Here is a 21,970-nt window from a genome sequence, read left to right as displayed (position 1 = left end):
TGTCTTGGCTACTGTGAACAGTGCTGCTATGAACATACGGTTCATAGGGATTTTTCACCCTCCAAAAAAATCACTCTCCTCACTGCTATGGAAGGCCTTCAACTTGCTTCCATCAGTCAAAATAACATCCATTATTTCCTCATCACTAACCCAGTGAAAGCTCATCTTGTATCCATCTGTTTCTCCCACATCATGGGTTCTCAGATGTGAAGGACATGTGGCCCTCTCCATTTTAAGAATGTAGGAATGTTCCTTGTGAGGCACTCACTCCAACAAAGCCTGTCCATCTTTCATCATCTGAAGCAAATGATCCCCACAGACGCCAGAACAATTTTCTCCCAGCCTTTCTGATATGCTCAACACCAAATGGAATTCCAGACATGTGCAATTTTAAGAGCTACATCCAAGGTTATAAGGAGATTCAGAGTTCTAGGTGACAGATCAAGATGCTGGTGGAATCCTTATTGTATTAATACTTCATGGCCTGAATAACACTCTGCTTGTTGGATCGACTTAGAAAAAAAGGCAATGGTGGGCAGGAAAAGTGTGTCCATGTTCCCAGTCAATAAATGCCAACCAAAGAGATCATGAGGGATGGGCAGGGCATGGAGTGGATTCCTGAAGCTCCACCTCAGGAACTGAGGTCACCCCTGGCATATAACAGGCAGCAGCCAGGGGTGTTAAACATGTGTAAGCATATTAGAGGGTGATAAATGCAGTGGGGAGAAATGAGCAATGGGGAGGGTATGCTGTGGTTGGAAGGGGGACCAGGAAGGCCTCGTGGACAAGATATGGCATTATGTGAGGAGTCCTGGAGCGAGGGAGGCAGCCATCTAGAGAAGGAGGGAATTTTCTGGGAAGAAGGAACGTCCAACATAGCATCCCTGTAACAGGAATGTGACTACTGGTGTGTTCCTGGAGCCCCTTGCGGATGGAGTTGAGTGAGCAAGGGGAGGAGTAGGAGGTGAGTCTGGGAGACAAGAGAACCAGAAGGTGCAGGGCAAGGAGACCACTACAGGAGCCGTGATTCTCACCACAAGTGACACAAGCAAGCAGAACATTTTGAGCACAGGACTGCTAGGAATGCACCTTCCCTCTCGCTGCTATGCTGAGAACTGACTGAAGGGGGGGGGTCAAAATGAGAAGACCACAGAGCACTACAGTAATCTAGGTGAGATGAAAGCAGTGGAGGAGGAGAGACAAAGTCAGATGTGGGGCATATTAATAATATTCACCAAGTTTATCATGGCCAGGTATTTACAACTGCTATAAATCCTTATGTGAAGTACCTTCTAACATTCCAGCCCTTTGGGGTAGGGAGCACCCCCCACTCCCATTACAGAAAATCTAAAAATAGTCTTGTTAAACCCGTCAAATTTTTTCCCTCCTTTTATAGCCACACCCATAGCATATGGAAATTCTGGGGCCAAGGATTAAATTGAAACTGCAATTGGGGCCTATGCTGCAGCCATGGCAACACCAGCGCATCTGCAACCTTTGTGGCAGCTTGTAGCAATGCCAGATGCTTAACCCACTGAGTGAGGCCAGGGATCAAACCCACATCCTCACGGAGACAACATCAGGTCCTTAACCCGCTGAGCCACATGAGAACTCCAAAACTGTCATATTTACCTATATAAGAAATCATAAATTAAGCAGATGGAGTGGGTGCTGTCTTACACGACCCAGGAACCCCTCAAGTTCAAGGCACTGGACCACTCCCAGCTGAATTCTCCTCTGGGCGTTGCCTTACCCAAGGCTACTCTCTCTGTCTGGGGCCAGTCACTGGTTGATAAGGGAGTGTAAAGCTTCCATCTCTTTCATGACAACTGAGGGGCCAGCCCAGCTCCAGAACTCCCAAAGGGCACCTCCTGGACCATGGGATGCCCTACATCTCAACTTCTCCTTCTGCCCATGCTGCTTCCCCGGCTTCCTTGCCTGGTGTCCCAGAAAGCACTCCTTAAAGAACTTCCTGCTTGCTGATCTCTGCCTGGGATTCTGTTTCCTGGGGAACCACTGCAAGATTTGGAAGTGAAAGGGTAGTTTAAAGCAGAAAAAAAGAATATCATGTTTATATTTTTGAATATACATAAAACTTTCATTTTGAAATACAGTCTGTAAAAATGGCCACAACGTAACTATAATTCTAGTTTTCTAAGTGAAATAATGTTTAATTTCTTGGATTTAACAAAAAAACCTGCTAGACTTAATTAACAGAAAATATACCTTGTGAGAATATAATGTCCTCAACAAAAAAGAACAAAAATAATTCCAATTGTGCTACTGGAGAACATATTTAGACATCTAGAAATGAAAATACCATACCAGTGGAAGAATCCATCTCCACTTGTTAAACTTGGTTAACAAATGGTATTGGAATTTTCATTCTTTCCAGAAATACACGGCAGCTGGCATCTAAGGCCACCTGTAGTCATGAGAGTTATTTTAAATGTTCATTTCAAATAGCCTGGGTAAAGAAGGACTTTTTAAATAATCATTAAACCCTGATTTTAAAAAAATGTTCAAACTCTACTAAGGGATTATAATTATGTTGCTGATATACTCAGGACATCAATGAAAAGTGGGTTAATGAGACATAGTTAGATTTCTCTACACTCTAATGATATGGCTTTCTTCAATAATCATTGTTTTATTATTTCCTTTTTTCCACATATACTTATTCTAGTCTAATGGATCTCTCTGCAGACTTCAGTTATCTACACAGGAGGGAATACAAAAAATGATAGCAGTGGGCATTGTTATCATGACAAATCTCTCTTTTATACATTAAAAAAAAATTCCAATCAGAGAGATTTTAGCTTCTCCTTTCCCATGAGTTAGACAATTAAATAGCAATGGGAGAGTTCTTTTGTACAGGAGCTTTAAAAGCACATTACTTTCCTTTTAGTTATGCCAAGAGAAAAGAGCCTGGTCAGGGACTTCAACCTCCCATGAATAGTTTTCATCCCCTTCAGATTTATTATTTAAAACATCGACAAAAGAGTGGACAAGCCCCCTTTAAGGGTCGCAAGGCTGTGCAAAAATACTTGAACATCCTTAGGGCAGGGTGATGCATCTCCTGCTTGATAGGACTTATGGGAGGTGGGAAATCTTAGGTGATTTTCTATTTCATGCCGAAACCATATCTGTGAAAAGAACAGAGCTAGGTGGTTGACTGAGGATCTCAGCCCTTTTATAAGGATGAAACCCCACACGTGGCCGATATCCAACCTCCTGGAATGCATCAGCAAGTGTGGGTGTGCCGGGGGCTTACTGGAATGAAGGGGCATCTAAGAGTACAAATGTTCAGTGGAACATGGAGTCATTTCCTGCTGACACTGGAAAGACCTTTTTAATCCACCTAAACAAAGGTGACCTCTCCTCTCATTCTCAGGTTCAGGGTCCTTGATGACCAGCAAATGACCAATAATTGAGTCATGCAGGGAATCTAAATATAAGATGGAAACCAGTTGCCATGAAACTCTATGACCTATACTTTTTAAAACAGTCTCTTAATTGTGTCATCAGATTTCCAGATGTTCTCTATTCTGGAAACATATTGGTGGATACGTACAACTTAATAAACCTTTTCTATAAGCCTGGCCCTTCTGCTCCCATAAGTTTAACTGCATACCTGCTAAGATTCAGCTGTATTTATTAACAAATTTATTCCAGTTGTGTATTGCAATGTCACAATACAGAGAAATATTATGATAAAATATAAATGTAAAAAAGAGAATTGTGATTTCTATGAAAACTAAGAAAATACTCTGGAAATATTCAAAAAAGAGAAGTTGCTAAAAAAAAAAATTGCTGTTGAATTTAATGTAAGATTAATTGTACAAGACTGGAAGAGAAAAATCAGAAAAAATCTCTTTAAATTTTCATTCCAGTTTAAAATATCAAAACTGATCCCTGTGGAAATGAATTATGAATGTGTTTTTTGCAGATTCTAATCAGTAGACTCTTACTCAAAGAAAAGGACATGGATTGATATTAGGAGAAATGGTGAACAGATGTACATGTGAAATTTCAGGGTACAATGAAACAGGCAAGAGTGTGCATTATTTATGATTCTTTACTTTTCACTGATTTTTTTAGCTAATCAACAAGCCACTGGCCAAGTACATATCCTGTGTCTCCTGCACTTCATTGGGGCAGGGCTGCTATCTGCCTTTTTGGGTTTATTGGCTAAATCATTTCATGGGAGTTTTTGAACAGGAAGGGCTGAATGGCTGGGTGGTCTTTAGACTTTCTACTCCCATCATATGAGATGAACTGGTAGAAACCTTTTTCAGAGTAACTCAATGGTCAGAAAGCTTTGAAGGCATATGGCAGCTCCATCAGTGGTGTTCTGATTTTCCAGCATATAAGTTGAAGTCCCTGACCAGGTTCTTTTCTCTTGGCATAACTGAAAGGAAAAAAAATGTGCTTTTAAAGCTCCTGTACAAAAGAACTCTCCCATTGCTATTTAATAAATAAACGTGAGAGCTAGCTCTTGCAACAAAGGAAAGCCCACACTTGAGTTTGTGGAGGATTTAAAGAAAGGGTTTTGACAATTTTCTTCCATGAACGGGGTCTTAATCTGAATTTATAACCTCAGCTGCAGCATTTGCCAAGGGAGATCTCCATTGTACTACAGAAATATAACAAATGAGGAACATCAAATTGGAGGAGAAGATAATGGGATTTCTACATTGTTTAAACAATAAAATTTAAAACAAGCAGAATATCCACATTATCTATAATTACCAATTTAATCTAGGGTTATTTCTAGAACTGTAAGCCAGCCAAAAAGATATTGGTATGCATACAACCCTAATGGCTAATTTTGTTGCAGGAAAGAGGACTACTTTTAGGGTTCGAGCATGGGCTCTTGTCTAACATTCAGAAGAGACACGTGTTGACAAAGCAAAAGACCTTATTGGGAAGGGGAGCCTTGCAGAGAGCATGAGGGTAAGGGGAGAACTGCTCTGCCACATGGCTCCAAGCCTTAGGTTTTATGGGAATGGGGTTAGTTGCTGGGTTGTCTCTTGCCAATCATCTTGCTTGGCCCACATCTGGTCTGACTCAGGGTCCTTTCTGGTGACGCTGCATCTCTTAGCCTAGATGGACTCTAGCACCAAGGATCCTGGGAGGATGGTCCTCTCCTCTCTCCAACTGGTCCCTCCCTAATTCTTCTAGTTAGTTTTAAAAGACTTATTAGGGGCTGGAATCTCCTCCCTTTTTTCTGCCTCTCCTAAAAGTTGGTTTTCAGGGCAGCACCCTGTTCCTTATTGGGGGCCTCCTGTTGTGAGACAATTCATGCAAGCAGTTATGGTCATGCCAGGTCAAGGTAAGCAGGTTCAGTCAATGGTTCCCTAACAATTTCACCATTACCTTTGGGATCTATACAGTCATCACACAGGGTAAATAACTGATTTCAGATAATACCGCCTTTAAGCCTGCACTTCCCTAATCATTCTCTTTGTTGCTGTACACAAATACAAAAAGCATCAGATACATGGAAGGTGAAGTAGGCTGGACCAGTTGGGAGGGGGAGAAACCCCTGTGTCAGCAACCTCCACAAGAGAAAGTAGTAAAAAAATAAAGGCAGTCTTCCAGTCACCTAGCATAAACAACCATCAAAATGATGAATAGTCCTAGTATTTTCCTTTCCTAACACAGTGACATTTACTTAAATTTTAAAAAGAACAACAACAACAAAAACAAACAAACAAAAAAAACCCACACCCACTGAAAATTCACCACAGAGGTATCCACACAAAAATAATGACACAAATTAGAAGTCTTTATCCTGGTCTGAGAGGATAAAATATTTCACTAATTACTATGCAGTATATTTTTGGCTCTAATTGTTTTTACCTCATTTCTCAGGGGACATGTTTCTTCCAGAAGCACAGTTGCTGAAGCAAACATTTATTTTTTTCTGTTTCATCGAAAAGAAGCAGAAGTCCCAACGAGCTACGGTAATTCTGTAAAATCAGCTGCCAGAGAATTTTGCTTAATTTATACCTTTGCCCCAAGCTGTGCCTTAGGGTCTGCCTTATTTTTCTGTTTGAACTCAACAGAAAAGAATCTGTTAGAATGAAACAAATTTAAAAAGATACTGATAAACTTCCCACCAACCAGTATTTTTCAGGCAAACTTACTGCTCTTTCCTTCCCTTTAAGAATGTAACCTAAAATCATAAAACACTAATTATTAAAGCCAAAACACACTTTGGGTGAATGCCCCTAGAAGGAACAAATCCCTTTTTAAAAATGACATTTCCTCATTTCAAAAATAATACATGTTCATTGTGGAACATCTGGGGCACATAAGAGAGTATAAAGAAAAAAAAATTAAACCATAATCTCAGCAATTCGAGATAAGCATTACAAACATTTGGCTAAACTGGCTGGTAGTGAAAAAATATAATTCTTCATTAAATCTATGAAAAATATCTTCTATTTCTTTCTTTCTATCTTTCTCTTTTTCTTTTTCCTTTTAAGGGCTGTTGGGAAACGGCTCGAATCGTCAGTGTCGGAAAATGAGACACATAAACAGGGGAGGAGATCTCGACAAGGCTCTTTACTTTGGCTGAAGGGCGCGGGTGCTCAAAAAGGGTACGCAAAGAAGGAAAGACCCTCCCTATTTATCCCTAAGACAGGTGAGGTACCTGTCCCCTTCCCATTGGTCAGGTCAGGGAGCACATTCTTCCTGATTGGCTACCTTGAAACAAACTGTTGCTGGGAGAAGAGGTAAAGAGGAAGGGGGGGTCACGGGGGGGGGGGGCGTTTCAGCAGGAAAAGAGAAAGATGGAGTAACAAAAATTTCCTTTGATAGAAAAGACATTATGTTACTTCTCAGAGGGCTGCACTTGAGGCATGTGGAAGTTCCCAGGCTAGGGGTCAAATTGGAGCTGCAGCTGCCAGGCTAGGCCATAGCCACAAGGGATCCCAGCCTTGTCTGCAACCTACAACATAGCTCACGGCAATGCTGGATCCTTAATCCGCTGAGCAAGGCCAGGGATCAAACCTGCATCCTCATAGATACTAGCTGGGTTCAAGACTCACTGAGCCATGACAGAAACCCCCTATCTTCTATTTCTTAATAAAAGCCTTATTTCTTCAATAAAAACTTTGTTACAATTTTTCCTCTAATTTCTTGAAATCTTTGGAAAAGGGAACTTGATGTTTAAAATGTTTGCCAAGGAGTTCGCGTCATGGCTCAGTGGTTAGCAAACCTGACTAGCATCCATGAGGATGAGGGTTTGATCCCTGGACTTGCTTGCAGGTTAAGCAGGTTAAGCACCGCTTATTGCCATAAGCGGTGGTGTAGGTCACAGATGAGGCTTGGATCCAGTGTTGCTGTTGCTGTAGCATAGGCCAGCAGCTCCAATTTGACCCCTAGCGTGGGAACCTCCATATGCCACTGGTGTGGCCTTAAAAAGATTTAAAAAAAAAAGAATAAAATAAAGTAAAATTTTGCCATATTCAATATTAAACAGGTCCTAAATCCAAAAGATTGTGCTTAAGGAACAATATAGAACACTGTTCAAAAGGATAATTTAAAAATAGGTTACTTTAAGAATGACAATTTCAAACTCAGTTTTGAAACCATCCAAGTAGGGCACTTCAGTGAAAGGTATGATTGGTTTGGTATACGTATTTCAAAGCACGTCCCAAAGTGGAACAGTATCAGAAAATTTAATCAAATGTGGGCCACTCTGCAGAGGCATGGAAATTTCTTCAGAAAACTTCTGGGAGGCTCACGTTATTCAATAAAAGAGAGTATTTGCCCACCTTGGGAGATTCTGAGGCTGTTCAGTTATCATGCCTCCATATGTGCCAGGTTAATACATTTATTATCCAGGATCTTTCAGGGATCATCCTGAAAGTCACAGTTACAATTTAAAAGAGTACCTAAAAGCATTATAGACGGCTGCTGGTAATTCCCACCTTAAATTTGAATTCCCCCTAAAAGTCAGATCTGAAGCCATATTTGGTATATTCCCTTCCAGTGGATGAGTACAAAAAGAGTGTCAGGGCTCTTATAATATTTTAAATATATATTGTGTATATATTTGTGTATGCTAAACCTTATTAACATATCCCCAATGTGGTAATCCAGTGTCTTCTCATTTTCTTTCTATTTAATACAATTATCAGAGCATTTTATTTCTATACTCCAATGCCAATATATAAATCCTTTTAGATAGTGGGAAGCCTAGACTGGGAAGAATTCACCAGAGTACCTACCCTGGGAACTTACAAGTATATTTTTGACAACCATCTCCTATTGGCCTGTATGTATGTACTGGGCTCTGTCACTTCATTGCACAATGTCTATCAAGGGAAGAGAACATCGAGAGTTAGAAGCAAAGGAGATGTAACCGACTTGAACACTGAGCCAAAAGGCTTTAAGATCTATACCACCTCCAAGGAGAGGTTCACTGTCAGGAGAAACACAACCTGCAAATACTGGGGAGGGTCAAGTGAAATAAACAAACAAAGGCGTAAAAAGCCCAACCGCCAAGACCCATCTGCTGCTTACTTGAGAGCCGTTCTGTAGTGGTAGATGGCTTCCTTGTTCCGACCCTGGTCCTTCAGGAAATTGGCGTAGTTGTAGTGAACCTTGGCATTGTGGGGCAGAGTTTGAACACCAGACCTAAAAATTAATACATTATAAGCAATGAGTCACAGAGAGTACTGTTTGGGAATGTTGTCAGTTTCTTCCAAGTTTTACTCACAGTTTCATGAACTTGCATTTGAAATGCCCATTGCATCCATCTAAGCCAAGTCTCCCAAAAGTTGTGGATGAGCTGAGTTACTAAACATGCTTCTGTGACAAACAATGGAGGCAAAAAAAAAAAAAAAAAAAAAAAAAAAACGGAGGCAACACACAGGCAACACAAACAATGGAGGCAACAACAAAAAACACAGCTGTCACGCACAACTAAACAAACATGCTAACTGCACATGAAACAGAGGTGGCAGGATTCTTCAGGGAACAGCCTTGCATGGTCAGGTTAACTCAGTTTTTTCCTTCCTTCCTTCACTTATAGCCTTCCACTTTTTTTTTGGCCATACCTACAGCAAGCAGAAGTTCTAGGGCCAGAAAGTTTGTGCCACAGCAACCCAAGCCTCAGAAACAATGCCAGATCCTTAACCCACTAAGCCACCAGGGAACTTCTAGCCTTCCTTTTTTTTAAAGACATTTCTTTGAGTCTTTATTTAATTATTTATTTTGGTCTTTTTAGGGCTGCAAACACAGCATATGGAAGTTCCCAGGCTAGGAATCAAGTTGGAGCTGCAGCTGCTGGCCTACACCACAGCCACGCAACGCCAAATCCTTAACTCATTGAGCGAGCCCAGCGATCGAACATGCAACCTCATGGTTCCTGGTCAGATTCATTTCCACAGTGCCACGACAGAAACTCCAACACTGAAGCTTTGAGGATGATAGAAGGAAGACAGACAGATGCCTGTCCTTTGTAACTGCCTTACAAACTCACCCTGCACAACTCAGGCAACTGATGCAGAGATAGGGCGCGGACCCGAGTAGTTTGCTTCCAGAGTCCCTGTTCCCTCCCCTGCCAGGAGGTGGTGGCAGGGGAATAACAAAGATAGATGGGTTTGGTGGCTTTTTGGAAAGAAAACTCTGGAACTTTGGGAGGGAATGAGAGAGAGGGGAAGGACAAAGGATAATCACCTAGTCTCTGGGCCACTGTACTTGAAACACACTACTTTTTTTAGGTTGACATATTTTCATGTAATATTTAATTTAAAGATAAGATTACTAGAGGAATGCCATATGAAGCTTTCAACCTGTTCAGGAAATATGTCAGGCTATTATAACCTTTGTCGAACTTTTGTTAAAATAACAGTCCCTCGATGTTATAAACCAATAAGAGAACTATTGGTAATTAAAAAAGAAACACATGTGCAAAGGAAAAAAAACAAACAAACTCAGCCCCTTGGGATGAGCAAAGATTGCCCCACTTAAAATCCACTAGCTGGGTGCTTGAGGAACTCGCCATAGGAGAAAACTTACAGGGAGTGTGGGAAGCTGGTGACCAACCCAAGGGCACCATCATCTCAAAGGAGCAGACTCCAACTTACACAGAGCTGCTTCTGCGATGTCAAATGCACACAGCAGGAGCTAGAATGTTTGCTGTGTGGGGAGTGGGGCTGGAAACAGATGGACTGTTCATAAATCTGTATCAAGAGCAGGTAGACTCCAGACCCTCTATCCCAGCATGAATTCAGGTGACTTTTTTCACTATTCTTTCCTCATGCCAGCGAACAGCAGGAGCCTTACGCTCTAGAAAAGCTAAATCAGAGAGATCCTGGACTCAGGAACAACAGGTGCAGAGGTCCAAGATGAAAGTAGGTATTCTGAACAATGGAATCTTTCAACCCTCACTGTACCTGTGTAAAAGCTCTGAATACTGGCAGCCAGGGCTGGACTCCAGGGAGGAGACTAGAGGAGTCTTCTCACTGGAAACTGACTGACCCAAGACAAAAGATTTACCAACACTGTCATTCAGGTGTTCCAGTGAAACCATCTATCTCCTTCAATTACCCTATGGCGAGGCTCACCCGCTGACACATAAAGCTAGAATTTTAATACAACACTTCAAATGGGCATTGTCCACAACACACAGGGGCACAGGAGCGGAACCAAGGTCAGAGCAATAGTTGCGGCTTTAAAAAAAAAAAAAATCCAATTTCTGTAGAAGAAAATGTCTGATTTTTCTGTCCAGAACTAAACAGTGCATGGTGCAGGCAGATTTGAAAGACTACTTTGATTTCAGTATGGATATAGCTGGCATACTTAATGGAATTGATCCTTCCCTCTGCGTGATTAGCTGGGTTTCACCCGAGAAATAGACAGTTCAGCCCGTGGAAACGTGACCTTGTTGAGACCAGGGTATTTTCAGTGATGACAAGAGGAAGTAATGATACCTCTAACAGGCAAGCAGATGTGGGTGGAGTCACTCAAGTCCCTAAGAACACACTGTTTTTGTCGCATTGTTTTTGACCTTTACATTCTATGAAATGTTTCTGCTCTGTTTTTCCAGTCTCTCATTTTGCAATGAACAGCTTGTAAAAAAAAGGAAGATAAACAACTGGCCAAAGGTAAAACTTTCCACGTGGTGCCAGCTGACCAGGTTGCTCCTGTTCCACAGGCCAGATTCCTCAGTTTGCTTTCAGGAAGCTGGGATTTAGGAGCCCAGCTGTCTTAGTGGGAACGTGCAGCTCCACATCTATTTATTCCACAAGGAAATGTGGGATTCATAAGTTATGGGGGCATATCCCAAACCCAATTAATAATAACAACAATGATTATGAATAAAAGTCTCCCTTTCTCAGAGTTTCCATTGTTGCTCAGTGGGTTAAGAACCCAACATAGTCCCCCATGATGATGCGGGTTTGATCCCTGGCCTCCCTCAGTGGGTTAAGAATCTGGTGTTGCTGTGAGCTGTGGGGTAGGTCGCAGATGTGGCTCAGATCCAGCATTGCTGTGGCTGTGGAGCAAGCCTGAAGCTGAGCTCTGACTCAAACCCTAGCCTGGGAACTTCTCTATATGCCACAGGTGTGGCCATAGGAAGACAATAGCCTCCCTTTCCACTCAGGATCTTAATTCATGCACTTTGCACTTCTCCCTCACATCTCTCATTTGCAAGAGACCTGAAAAATAACAGAGATATCAAGACACATCTATCAGACATCTCTACAAGCCTGGCATTACTGAAGCAACAGGCCAGGGGGACAATCCCTAAATTCCTCTTAGAAAACAGACATTAAAAAAAAAAAAAAAGAGTCGTGTTTAGCCTGAGGTTAATAGGAAAGGAAAGTAAGAAGAATGCGTGGTTATCCCAAACTGTGACCCTATTTAACCAAAAGCACACTCAGGATGGCCAGTACTTACAGAGGCTCATTCCCTTTTTTTTTTTTTTTTTTTAATTACTTATTTATTTTTAAGACTGCACTTGCAGCATATGGAAGAGTTCCTGGGCCAGAGGTCAAATCAGAGATGCAGCTGTGACCTACACCACAGCCTGTGGCAGTGCCAAATCCTTAACCCACTGAGCAAGGCCAGGGATTGAACCCGCATCCTCAGGGGGACAACCTTGGGTCCTTAACCTGCTGAGCCACGACAGGAACCCCCAGAAAGCTTATTCTGAAACAAGTGCTAAGCAAAGCATCCATTTCCATGGCATATCTCCTTTCATCCTTCAATAACCTATCAGATGGGCAGTATCACTGTACCTCCCATATTGTAGATGAGGAAACAGAAGCTCAGAGAGATTAAGACCATTTTCTAAGGTTACAGACTGAGTGAGTAGTTGAGCAGAAATTTCAACCAAGACCAATAGATAGATTCATTCCTGAAATTGGTCAACATTAATGCTAAACCAAAAAGGTACCAGGAGATCTAGAAACATTAGAATTTGACTGTTACAGTGTCTATATTGCTGGTAAACTACTGCCTAGTGGGCTACAGACATATCAAGATATTTACCTCTTTACATAGGTGTCTTCAGCCTCTTTCCTAAGACAACAGCACAGTTGAGTCGCTGCAAAACAGTCTGTATGACCCACCAAGCCTCAAATATTTATGATCTGGCCTTTACAAAGGAATGTGCCATCCCTTGGTTTATGTTCTCTGCCTTGGGAGTTCTGCTTATCTCTCTGGCTCAGCAGTTCAGAGAGGAGGAAAGAGAAATGTGTTTCCTACATAGGGGAGGGGAATCCAGGCCATAAATTTTTAATTGGGTCTACAGGTCACTTAAATAGTTCATGAATGAGATTCTAAGAGATGCCAAAACAGATGAAAAAGAAAATATGCTGTCTCTGTCTTTCCAGGTATTTTGAAAATTTGATGGGCAGTGAGGGGAGGGGGTGTTCACCAAATTATATTATTTTGGTAATATTTACTGCAAATACATACAAGAGTCTGGGCTGTCAACTAGCCCAGTTGGAGTTGTTACCCCTTCCTCAGGTTAACTATTGCAATAATCTCTTGTTCTAAGAATTAAAAACAATGCACCTTGAGCTATGATTATGAACACCTTTCACTTTGTCTCCATCTTTGTCTCCCTCTGTTTCAACTGGGCTCAGCTTAAGTGAGAAAACAGAAAGCAAAAAATAGGTGTGGTGAAGTGTATGTATTCTTGGGTTAAATTTGGGTTCAACTCCTGACTCTTCCTTTCCACGGCTATTTTGACTTAAATACCCTACTCTCTCGTAGGTTCCTTTGCTTTTGGACATGAGGACTTTGCCAACAGAGTGCAAAGCCGTGAGGGGAACTTCTGTCTGTATCTCCTAAAAACACATCACTCAGTGGGTTCTTTTTCTGTGAGAGGAGACCTCAGCTGGAAACACTGGAACTTGCCTGAAATTTGGATTTTCTCTAACACAAAGGTGTGTCATAAAATAATCTGCAATGCTGTTCATAGTGTTGCCAAGCAACACAGCTCCCCCTAATTAGACAGGCCCTCATGAGACCATAGCTTAGGATGGTCATTGGGTTTTTTGTTTGGAACAGAGAAGAACACAGAAACAGGACCTCTGCCAAGGACATCGCCTTATCTAGAACTACTGTACCTTTCTCTTACTCAGCTGGCCAGCTCTTGGTTTTGGCCATTATGACTATTTAGGTTTTCCTCATCCTTCTCAGAGAACAGTCCTTGAAGGCTTGGTTGGTCCTAGTCACCTGCCTGCCTGTCCTGTTCTTGCTTCAGTCTACCTACCACCAGCTACATTATATTAAAACGTTCATGGGTCTGACTCCCGTCCAGACTTTCAGATCCTCTACAATCTACCCCCACTTCTCTCTCATATCCTAGAAAACAATGCAGAGCAGTAATTTAAAACCTTTACACAGTGCTTATCATACTGTCCTATGCATCTTTTACATATTCCTTTATCCTTCTAGTATACCCACAAGATAAACACTGTTCTTTAAAATTTGTTTAAAATTTTATTTATTTATTTAAATTTATTTTTTAATCAACATATAGTTGACTTACAATGATCTATTAGTTTCAGGTGAACAACAGTGATTCATGTATATATGTGTGTGTGTGTGTATATATCTCCATAAATCTATTTTACATATGTATTTATACATATACATATAAATCTATTTTTTTCAGATTCTTTTCCATTATAGGTTCTAACAAGATGTTGAATATAGTTCCCTGGGCTATAGAGTTGGTCCTTGTTGGTTATCCTTTTTTGTTTTTGGTTGTGCCTTTGGCATGTCAAAGTTCCCAGGCCAGGGATTAAACCCACACTACAGCAGTGACCCAGCTACTGCAGGGACGAGGCCAGATCCTCACCTTGTTATGCCATAAAAGAACTCCATCGACTTTATATGTAGCAGTGTGTATGTGTTAATCCCAAATCCCTAAATCATAAAATAAAGAAACTAAGGAGGCGGGTGGTGAAGTAACTCGCCCACGATCACACAGCTATTAAATGGGGAACCTGGCATAGAGCCGGAAGGTCTAACCTACAGATCCCACACCAGCCACTAATCCTATTTTGCCTCATCGATTTTGGACACATTTTCGACTAAGGATATACGAGAACATATAAACATCTGGTCAGGATGGAAAAGGAATATTCTTAAGGTCTCAGATTCTTAAACGTTTTCTCAAGACATAAATTATGATAAAGTTTTCTAAAAACTATTGATAGTTTTAATTTGCACCTTACACAAAATTCCCTTTGAACATCAAAGGTTTCTTAGGACACAAAGTCTCTTTACGCACACATGTGGAATGGTTGTGTTTTAGTAATCAACTGTACACTTTCTACATGCTTCCATCTAAAAAAACCCCAGGAGCCTCTGCATGCAAGGTCAATAAGCTTTTTGTTTTAGTTTTCCTTTAAAAAAAAAAAATTGCTGGCATCAGCTGTATAGCGTTTAGCACTAACTTGTTATCCTTGAGATAAATCACTGTCTGTCAAAAACCATCCCCAGAGTTTCTCTGACTAAGCAGTAAACATCTTTAGAAGACATAGCCACTCAACACCTTTATTCAAGGTAAGCATTTAACACAGGGCAGAATCATGTAAAAATTTCTCATAAGAGCACTGACTATTGAAAGTGAAGGGAAAAAATGAATTAAGCCAACAGAGACCAGAAGGAAGTTATATTACTGAACTTCCATGCCTCTGTGTTTACAGAATGACCTCAGCATTGGACAGGAAAAGGGAACAGGTCCATTGCGGTCTGTGAGAACTTCACTTTGGGCTGCAAGCAGCGGGGTAATGACAGGGACGGAATAGTATCAGAAGCTTAGAAGTGAAAAACAATTCATAGAAAAAAAATCTACAGAGCAACATGTCCCTGCGGTACCTACCGAAGTAATGATGGTCACAATGATGATGATAACAATAAATAAATAATAATGATAATAATAATAAACTAATGAGATGTGCATGCCAGACTACATTTTTTTCTATTAAAAAAAGTTAAATTGCTGGGAGTTCCCATCATGGTCAGGGGTTAAGGAACCACCTAACTAGGAACTATGAGGATGCGGGTCTGATCCCTGGCCTTGCTCAGTAGGTTAAGAATGTGGCATTGCAATGAGCTGTGGTGTGGCTCTCAGACACAGTTGGATCCTGTGTTGCTGTGGCTGTGGCGTAGGTTGGCAGCTATAGCTCTGTTTCAACCTGTAGCCTGGGAACCTCCATATGCCATGGTTGTGGTCCTCAAAAGGCAAAAGACAAAAGATTAAAAAAAAAAAAAAAGTTAAACTGCCAAATAGCAAAATCGGATATATTGTTTTAAAATAGTAGCAGAGTGCAGTGAACCTTGGTCTTATTTGTTCATTCATGCACTCATTCATTCATTCATTCCTAACAGCCCAAGTCTGTGCCCTCTTCTGGTGCTTGGGTTTCCCAGGGGTGATTCCCTTAGGCTGTGACATCTCAGTGGAAGCCCCAGGGGCTCTGCCTGCCCTAATTTCCCTGATGGAACTCAGAGGAGTTTCTTTGGCCAGTTCTGTCATCAGTACCCAGATGGGGACAAAAGGAAGGCATGTTACCTAAGCTCAGGCTCTGTCAGAGGACTTTGTTTTCTCAGGATGGTGATGTGAAGAGAGAGAAAACTGGGGTACATTTAGTCCTCCGTTCGGTGCCCTGCAGAGCAGGTGCTCTCAAGACAGACACACCTATTTCATGTCTGGTATCGGCCAGCTCCTCTCCTGCTCCCCAAAACCCTGTGCTTTCCTATGTTCCTCCCACATCTTCTCCTTTTGAAAAGTGATCCCAACTCTGTTTCAGTTGTCTGCCTCCAAAGAATAAGCACTGGGGACCAGTTGATCAGGGAACCAAATAGAAACCACACTGACAAAACTGGCCCACTGGGTCATAAGCAAGGACAAAGGCAGAAAAGACTGGGGACGCCTGGGAGACTAAGAAATAAATCTATTTTTTTCAGATTCCTTTCCATTATAGGAAAAGGTGGGTGGGTGACCAGGAGATGCCGAGCCAGAGAACCCAGGTGAAGGCCACCAGGGCTGTGGCATTAGTGAGACAAAAGAAACACAGCACGAAGAGCAACTCAAAGAATATTTATAGTTTATGATGTTTAGGGCTCTAAATTGACATCGTTATATTCAGAAACAGCTTCAATACTACATAAAAACCTATCCGGAGATAAAAACGTCTTTCACTTCCTTGTTCACAATTAATGTTCAACATAAAGCAACTAGATCATAGATCACAATTACAGAACATTAACATCCTTGAATATTCTCAAGAAAATGTACTGCATTTCTCTTCCTTCTTGCTGTGCACTCACTTTTCCCATTCTCTTGTCTGAACGATGAAATCAGACTTATTGATTCATTTTGTTTATGGCTGATTTTACCGCCCAGCTCACCAAGATAGTTTTTACCTCAATTTAGCACCCCCCAAACCTTCCCAGGAGCCTTATTTTCATTAATTCACAAACATTTCATCCTGTAAAATGTTTAATCCTATGTAAAAAAAAAAAAAAAAAAAAAAAAAACTAATGTTAAAACCCCAAATAACATTACACCTTCCATTTAAAACTTGACTAAAAAATGTTAATGGGTTCATAAATATTGCCAGGCCCACATGACCTCATTTGCTGGGGAACATATGGATACGTGAAATAAATGGGAAGACATGCACTTTTATCCGTCTAGTCATACCTGAATAGGGACTCTCTCGACAGCCAGATTTCATTCTGTTTCACGGTTTTCCAAGAGAAAAGCAAGAGCAGCAGTACGGTGGACACACTCAGGGTGGTGGCCCCACAGCGATTCAGCCACGTGCAGAGCTTGCTCAGTCCGTGCACGAAAAGGATGCAGTAGCCCATGCTGGAAAACAGAGTGGAGACGCAGGGTGACCTTGGGGGTGTGAAGGACACTCCTGAGCATTCCATCCCAAGCAAGTAACTTTATTTCTTTTTTTAAAGTATAGTTGATTTACACCGTTGTGTCAATTTCTGCTGTACAGCCTAGTGACCCAGGCATACCTATTTATATATTCTTTTTCTCATACGATCTTTCATCATGTTCTGTCCCAAGAGATTGGATATAGTTCTCTGTGCTATACAGTAGGACCTCATTGCTTATCCATTCTAAATGTAAATAGTTTGCATCTCCTACTCCCAAACTCCCAGTGCATCCCACTCCCTCCTCCCTCCCCCCCCCCCCCTTGGCAATCACAAGTCTATTCTCTATGTCTGTGAGTCTGTTTCATTTGCGCCATATTTTAGATTCCACATATAAGTGATATCATACAGTATTTGTGTTTCTGTTTCTGACTCACTTCAATTAGTATGAGAATCTCTAGTTCCATCCATGTTGCTTCAAAAGGCATTATTTTGTTCTTTTTTATGGCTGAGTAGCGTTCCATAATGTATATGGACATTTACGTTGTTTCCATGTCTTGGCTATAGTGCCGCAACGAACATAGGGGTACATGTATCTTTTTCAATGAAGTTTTGTCTAGATATATGCCCAGGATTGCCGGGTCATGTGGTAGTTCTCTATTTAGTTTTCTGAGGTACCTCCATACTGTTTTCCATAGTGGTTGTACCAATTTACACTCCCAAGATTTTAGGAGGTTTCTCTCTTCTCCATACCCTCTCCAGCATTTGCTACTTGTAGACTTTCTAATGATGGCCCTTCTGACTGGTGTCATCCTATGCACCTAACTTTCAAACAAAGCTTTATAGACAAACATAACCCCTCTGCATTTCCATGCCATGCTTGAAGGGACTCCACTAGTATCTCCACTAGTTCTCTGGCACGAGTGTGGAGAACAGGTTCATCTTGTAGAATCTTATTGCCCTGGGTTTCAGCAATTTAGGCATCAAGAAAAGTCTGTCATGTATTCTCTTGGGTCCTGACTGCACCCTCAGATCCCAGCTCCCTCAGATTCCTGACATTGTATAACCTATTGGCACCATGTGTTCAAATTTGGACCCTGAAGCTCTGTGAGACACAGTCCTCAGAGGATTCTCAAATTCCGAGAGAGATGCTCGTCAGCAAGGGCCAGTGATCTCTGTTTCCAGAAATGTGCCACCTGGTATGTCCCTACTTTGGCCAAAGTCCTTACGCAGAAGGAAAATCCACCCACAGGCCAAAGTCTGAGCCTCACCACTTGGAGTTCATCACAGACAAGCTGCATTGATGTGATTCTCTTGCTGATTCTGGACCAGCTTTCTCAACAGACATCAAGAATCTTTCATGTTATCTGAGTGGGGCTTTGGCACGGTGACATCACGTCTCTAAAAGTCTTTGGTGGGAGTTCCCGTTGTGGTGCAGCGGAAACAAATTTCACTCGTATCCATGAGGATGTGTGTTTGATCCCTGGCCTCACTCAGTGGGTCAGGGATCCGGCGTTGCTGTGAGCTGTAGTGTAGGTCGCAGACGTGGCTCGGATCCTGCGTCGCTGTCGTGCAGGCTGTCAGCTCTAGCTCTGATTTGACCTCTAGCCTGGGAACCTCCCTATGCCACAGGAGCAGCCCCAAAAAGCAAAAAAATAAAAAATAAAAGCCTCTGTCTTGGTGGATGGAAAGTGGTCCCTCACATGAATCTGTAGAGATGTTTCTTGCCTGCCAACTGGCCTCAGAAAAACATATAGTTTGGACTCCTCGTTTCTGTGTGCATTTTAGTCAAAACTCACTTTTTTCCAAAGATGATAAAACAAATTATTACAGAACATTTTGACAATGAAGCAAGTTTGTGTAGAGAAACCCTACATTGGTCAGACACTAATGCTATAAGAAGCCCCAAATTAATATAGCTCACTTACTTGTTCAATTATTTATTTGTTCTCTCTCTAGCATGTGAATGGCAGTATGCCGGACACTATAGACACGATTATGAGTAAAATACAGATTGGGGAGTTCCCTGGTGGTGCAGCGGGTTAAGGATCTGGCATTGTCACTGCTGTGGTTTGGGTTCAATCCCCGGCCTGGGAACTTCTGCATGCTGCAGGTGCAGCCAAAACAAAAAACAAAAGAACACAAATGAGGTGCCCCTATTCCAGGCACCAAGAACATAGCAGTGGACAAAATAGACATTCCTATTCTGGAACTCACAGGGATGGGAAAACAGCCATAAGCAAGTAAAACCCAGAGTAGGTCACATAGAGTATTACATATTAGGTGGAGAAAAATTAAGCAGGAAAGAGAAGGAGAGCATCCAGGATGGGGAGGAAGGTGAGCATTTCATATGAGTGGTCAGAGAAGGCTTCACTGAAAAGTAGAAAAATGTGGTGAAATGCAGGGGGTGTGCCCTGCAGGCACCCACGTCCGCAAGGCCAGCTCTATTCTTGCCCTGCCTTCATACAGCAGCATCACTGGGCGTTCCTCTGGGTTCAACAGGTTAAGGACTTGGCACTGTCACTGCTGCAGCTCAGGTCACTGCTGTGGCGCAGGTTCAATCCCTAGTCCAGGAACTTCCACATGCCTCAGGCATGGGCAAACAAAACAAAACAAAAAGTAGCATCACTGATGACAAACTTTTATCCAGCACATCTTACATGCCAAGCACATTCCCTACAGGAGCTCAGTTCACCATCACATCCATGGGGGTCACTATTAGTAGCAGTGAACTCATGAAGACACTGAAGAAGAGTGAACGGATTTGCTAAATTTAGTCACATAGCTTGTGCACAGTAGAGCAAAGACAAAAACCCAGGAATTCCAGATTCTAGAGCCCACATTCCATCTGCTGTCCTGACACAATGGGTTTTGATTTGACTAGCTGGTTCCTGTGTTCCTCACACCTAATCCCACAGCTTCACCTACTTCCTTCCCAGGCACTCCATTCATGAAATCTCAATGATCGTTTACTGTCTCCTGGTAGGAAACAGAGCTGCCATCTGCCAGAGCTGTGGGGAAGGAAACCTCTGGGATTCTAACAACTCCAGAGCAACAGCCGCCAAGGGGCCTAAGACAAGGATAACGAATAATAGCAACTAAAGTAATTGGTTATTTTATACATTTATAATTTTATTTCTTTCTTTTTTTTTTTTAGGGCTGCACCCATGGCATATGGAGGTTCCCAGGCTGGGGGTCTAATCGGAGCTGTAGCCATCAGGCTACACCACAGCCATAGCAACGTGGGATCTGAGCCACGTTGGTCTCGACCTACACCACAGCTCAGAGCAACGCCAGATCCTTAACCCATTGAGCAAGGCCAGGGATTGAACCCTCAACCTCATGGTTCCTAGGCGGATTTGTTTCCACTGTGCCATGACGGCAACTCCTATATGTTTATAATTTTATATGCTTATATATTTATTGAGTGTTTCCTATGTGTGGGGTGCTGTTAGGAGGCTTATATGGGCGAGTCCACAATATTTGTAGGGACTGGAACAAGGATAGTACAGGATTTAAATTTATCATCCACATTAAAAACTTAATCCTCAGTATCTTCCATTTCATAAATGAGGAAACTAAAGCTTAGAGGACTTAACTTGCCCACAGTTCCAAAAACTAGGAATAGACACAGAAGACTTGCAGCCCTTACACTATGCTATAATTAATTCAAGAGTTGGCAAACTTTTTCTGTAAGGGGCCAGAGAGTAAATTATTTCAGGCCATACAGCTCCTGTCCCTCCTACTCAAGTCCATCTTTGCAGCAGGAAAGCAGCCATCGACACTTATGTAAAGAATAGACGTGGCTGTGTTCCAGTGAAATGTATTTATAAAAACAGGCGGTGGGCCAGATTCCACTCCCAAGCCATAGCTGTTGAACCCTCTGAAGCCAAAGCAAAGGAGACTACCTTTCTTTGCACTCAGCACAGGCTTTGGGATCAAGCAATGGGATCATTTCTTTTTTCAAAAGTCCTTATATAGACATATGGTTTAAAGAAATGTTAAGCCATATAAAATAATCTCCATTTAGGCTTGCAAATTTCTTGGTGAATATCACATTCTTAGAAACTTGCACACATTATCAGAGATTAAGACGCCTCTCTATTATGACATGTCATCATCGTTCAACATCTGCTTTACTATAGATCTCAGCCACAGCAGGCAGAACTGCTTTCTTACTGTTCCTCTGGCAGGGTGTGTCCTCATTCTGAAAGTGGGACATCAAGCAAAGGAGAAACTACATAACTTTTCTGACCCCCAAGGAGATGAAATCAGACTCCAGTTTGGTCTCGTTAAGGAAAATCTGGGCTCTGACCAGAGACTGCCACACTTGACAGCATAAGAACCCATAGAACCAAGAATGGCTTAGCTCAGTACTGAGACGCATTTTCAAGTAGCCTAGAGAAGCACCACTACTCTCCCAAAGAAAGCCGCTAATTTCTCCCACACAGAGATGGTCTCTCCTTCATGGTGCGCAGTTAGCTCCAATCATGAATGTGATTTTATTGACAAGCTGTTCAGCTTGCAGTGCTTATCATAACTAAAGGAATTTGCATCTCTCCCTTACACTTTCATGATGCATCTCCAAAGGGAATTT

At 41.9% G+C, this 21,970-nt stretch overlaps 1 protein-coding gene across 3 annotated transcripts in view; it reads right to left on the bottom strand.

Moving 5' to 3' along the window:
* Positions 1–21,970, bottom strand: part of TMTC1 (transmembrane and tetratricopeptide repeat containing 1) — a 309,190-nt gene that overhangs the window by 80,814 nt on the left and 206,406 nt on the right. For all 3 annotated transcript variants that reach the window (XM_021092123.1, XM_021092125.1, XM_021092124.1), the window contains exons 10-11: positions 17,189–17,356; positions 8,539–8,652 (exon numbers count right to left, since the gene is read on the bottom strand). In XM_021092123.1, coding sequence (XP_020947782.1) covers positions 8,539–8,652; positions 17,189–17,356 — 282 coding nt within the window. The remainder of the gene's footprint in view (positions 1–8,538; positions 8,653–17,188; positions 17,357–21,970) is intronic.

This window comes from Sus scrofa, chromosome 5 (assembly GCF_000003025.6).
Source record: "Sus scrofa isolate TJ Tabasco breed Duroc chromosome 5, Sscrofa11.1, whole genome shotgun sequence".
NCBI classification, from domain to species: Eukaryota; Metazoa; Chordata; class Mammalia; order Artiodactyla; family Suidae; genus Sus; species Sus scrofa.
The sequence above is the reverse complement of the archived record's forward strand: the minus strand, read 5'-3'. Positions and strand labels throughout refer to the sequence as shown.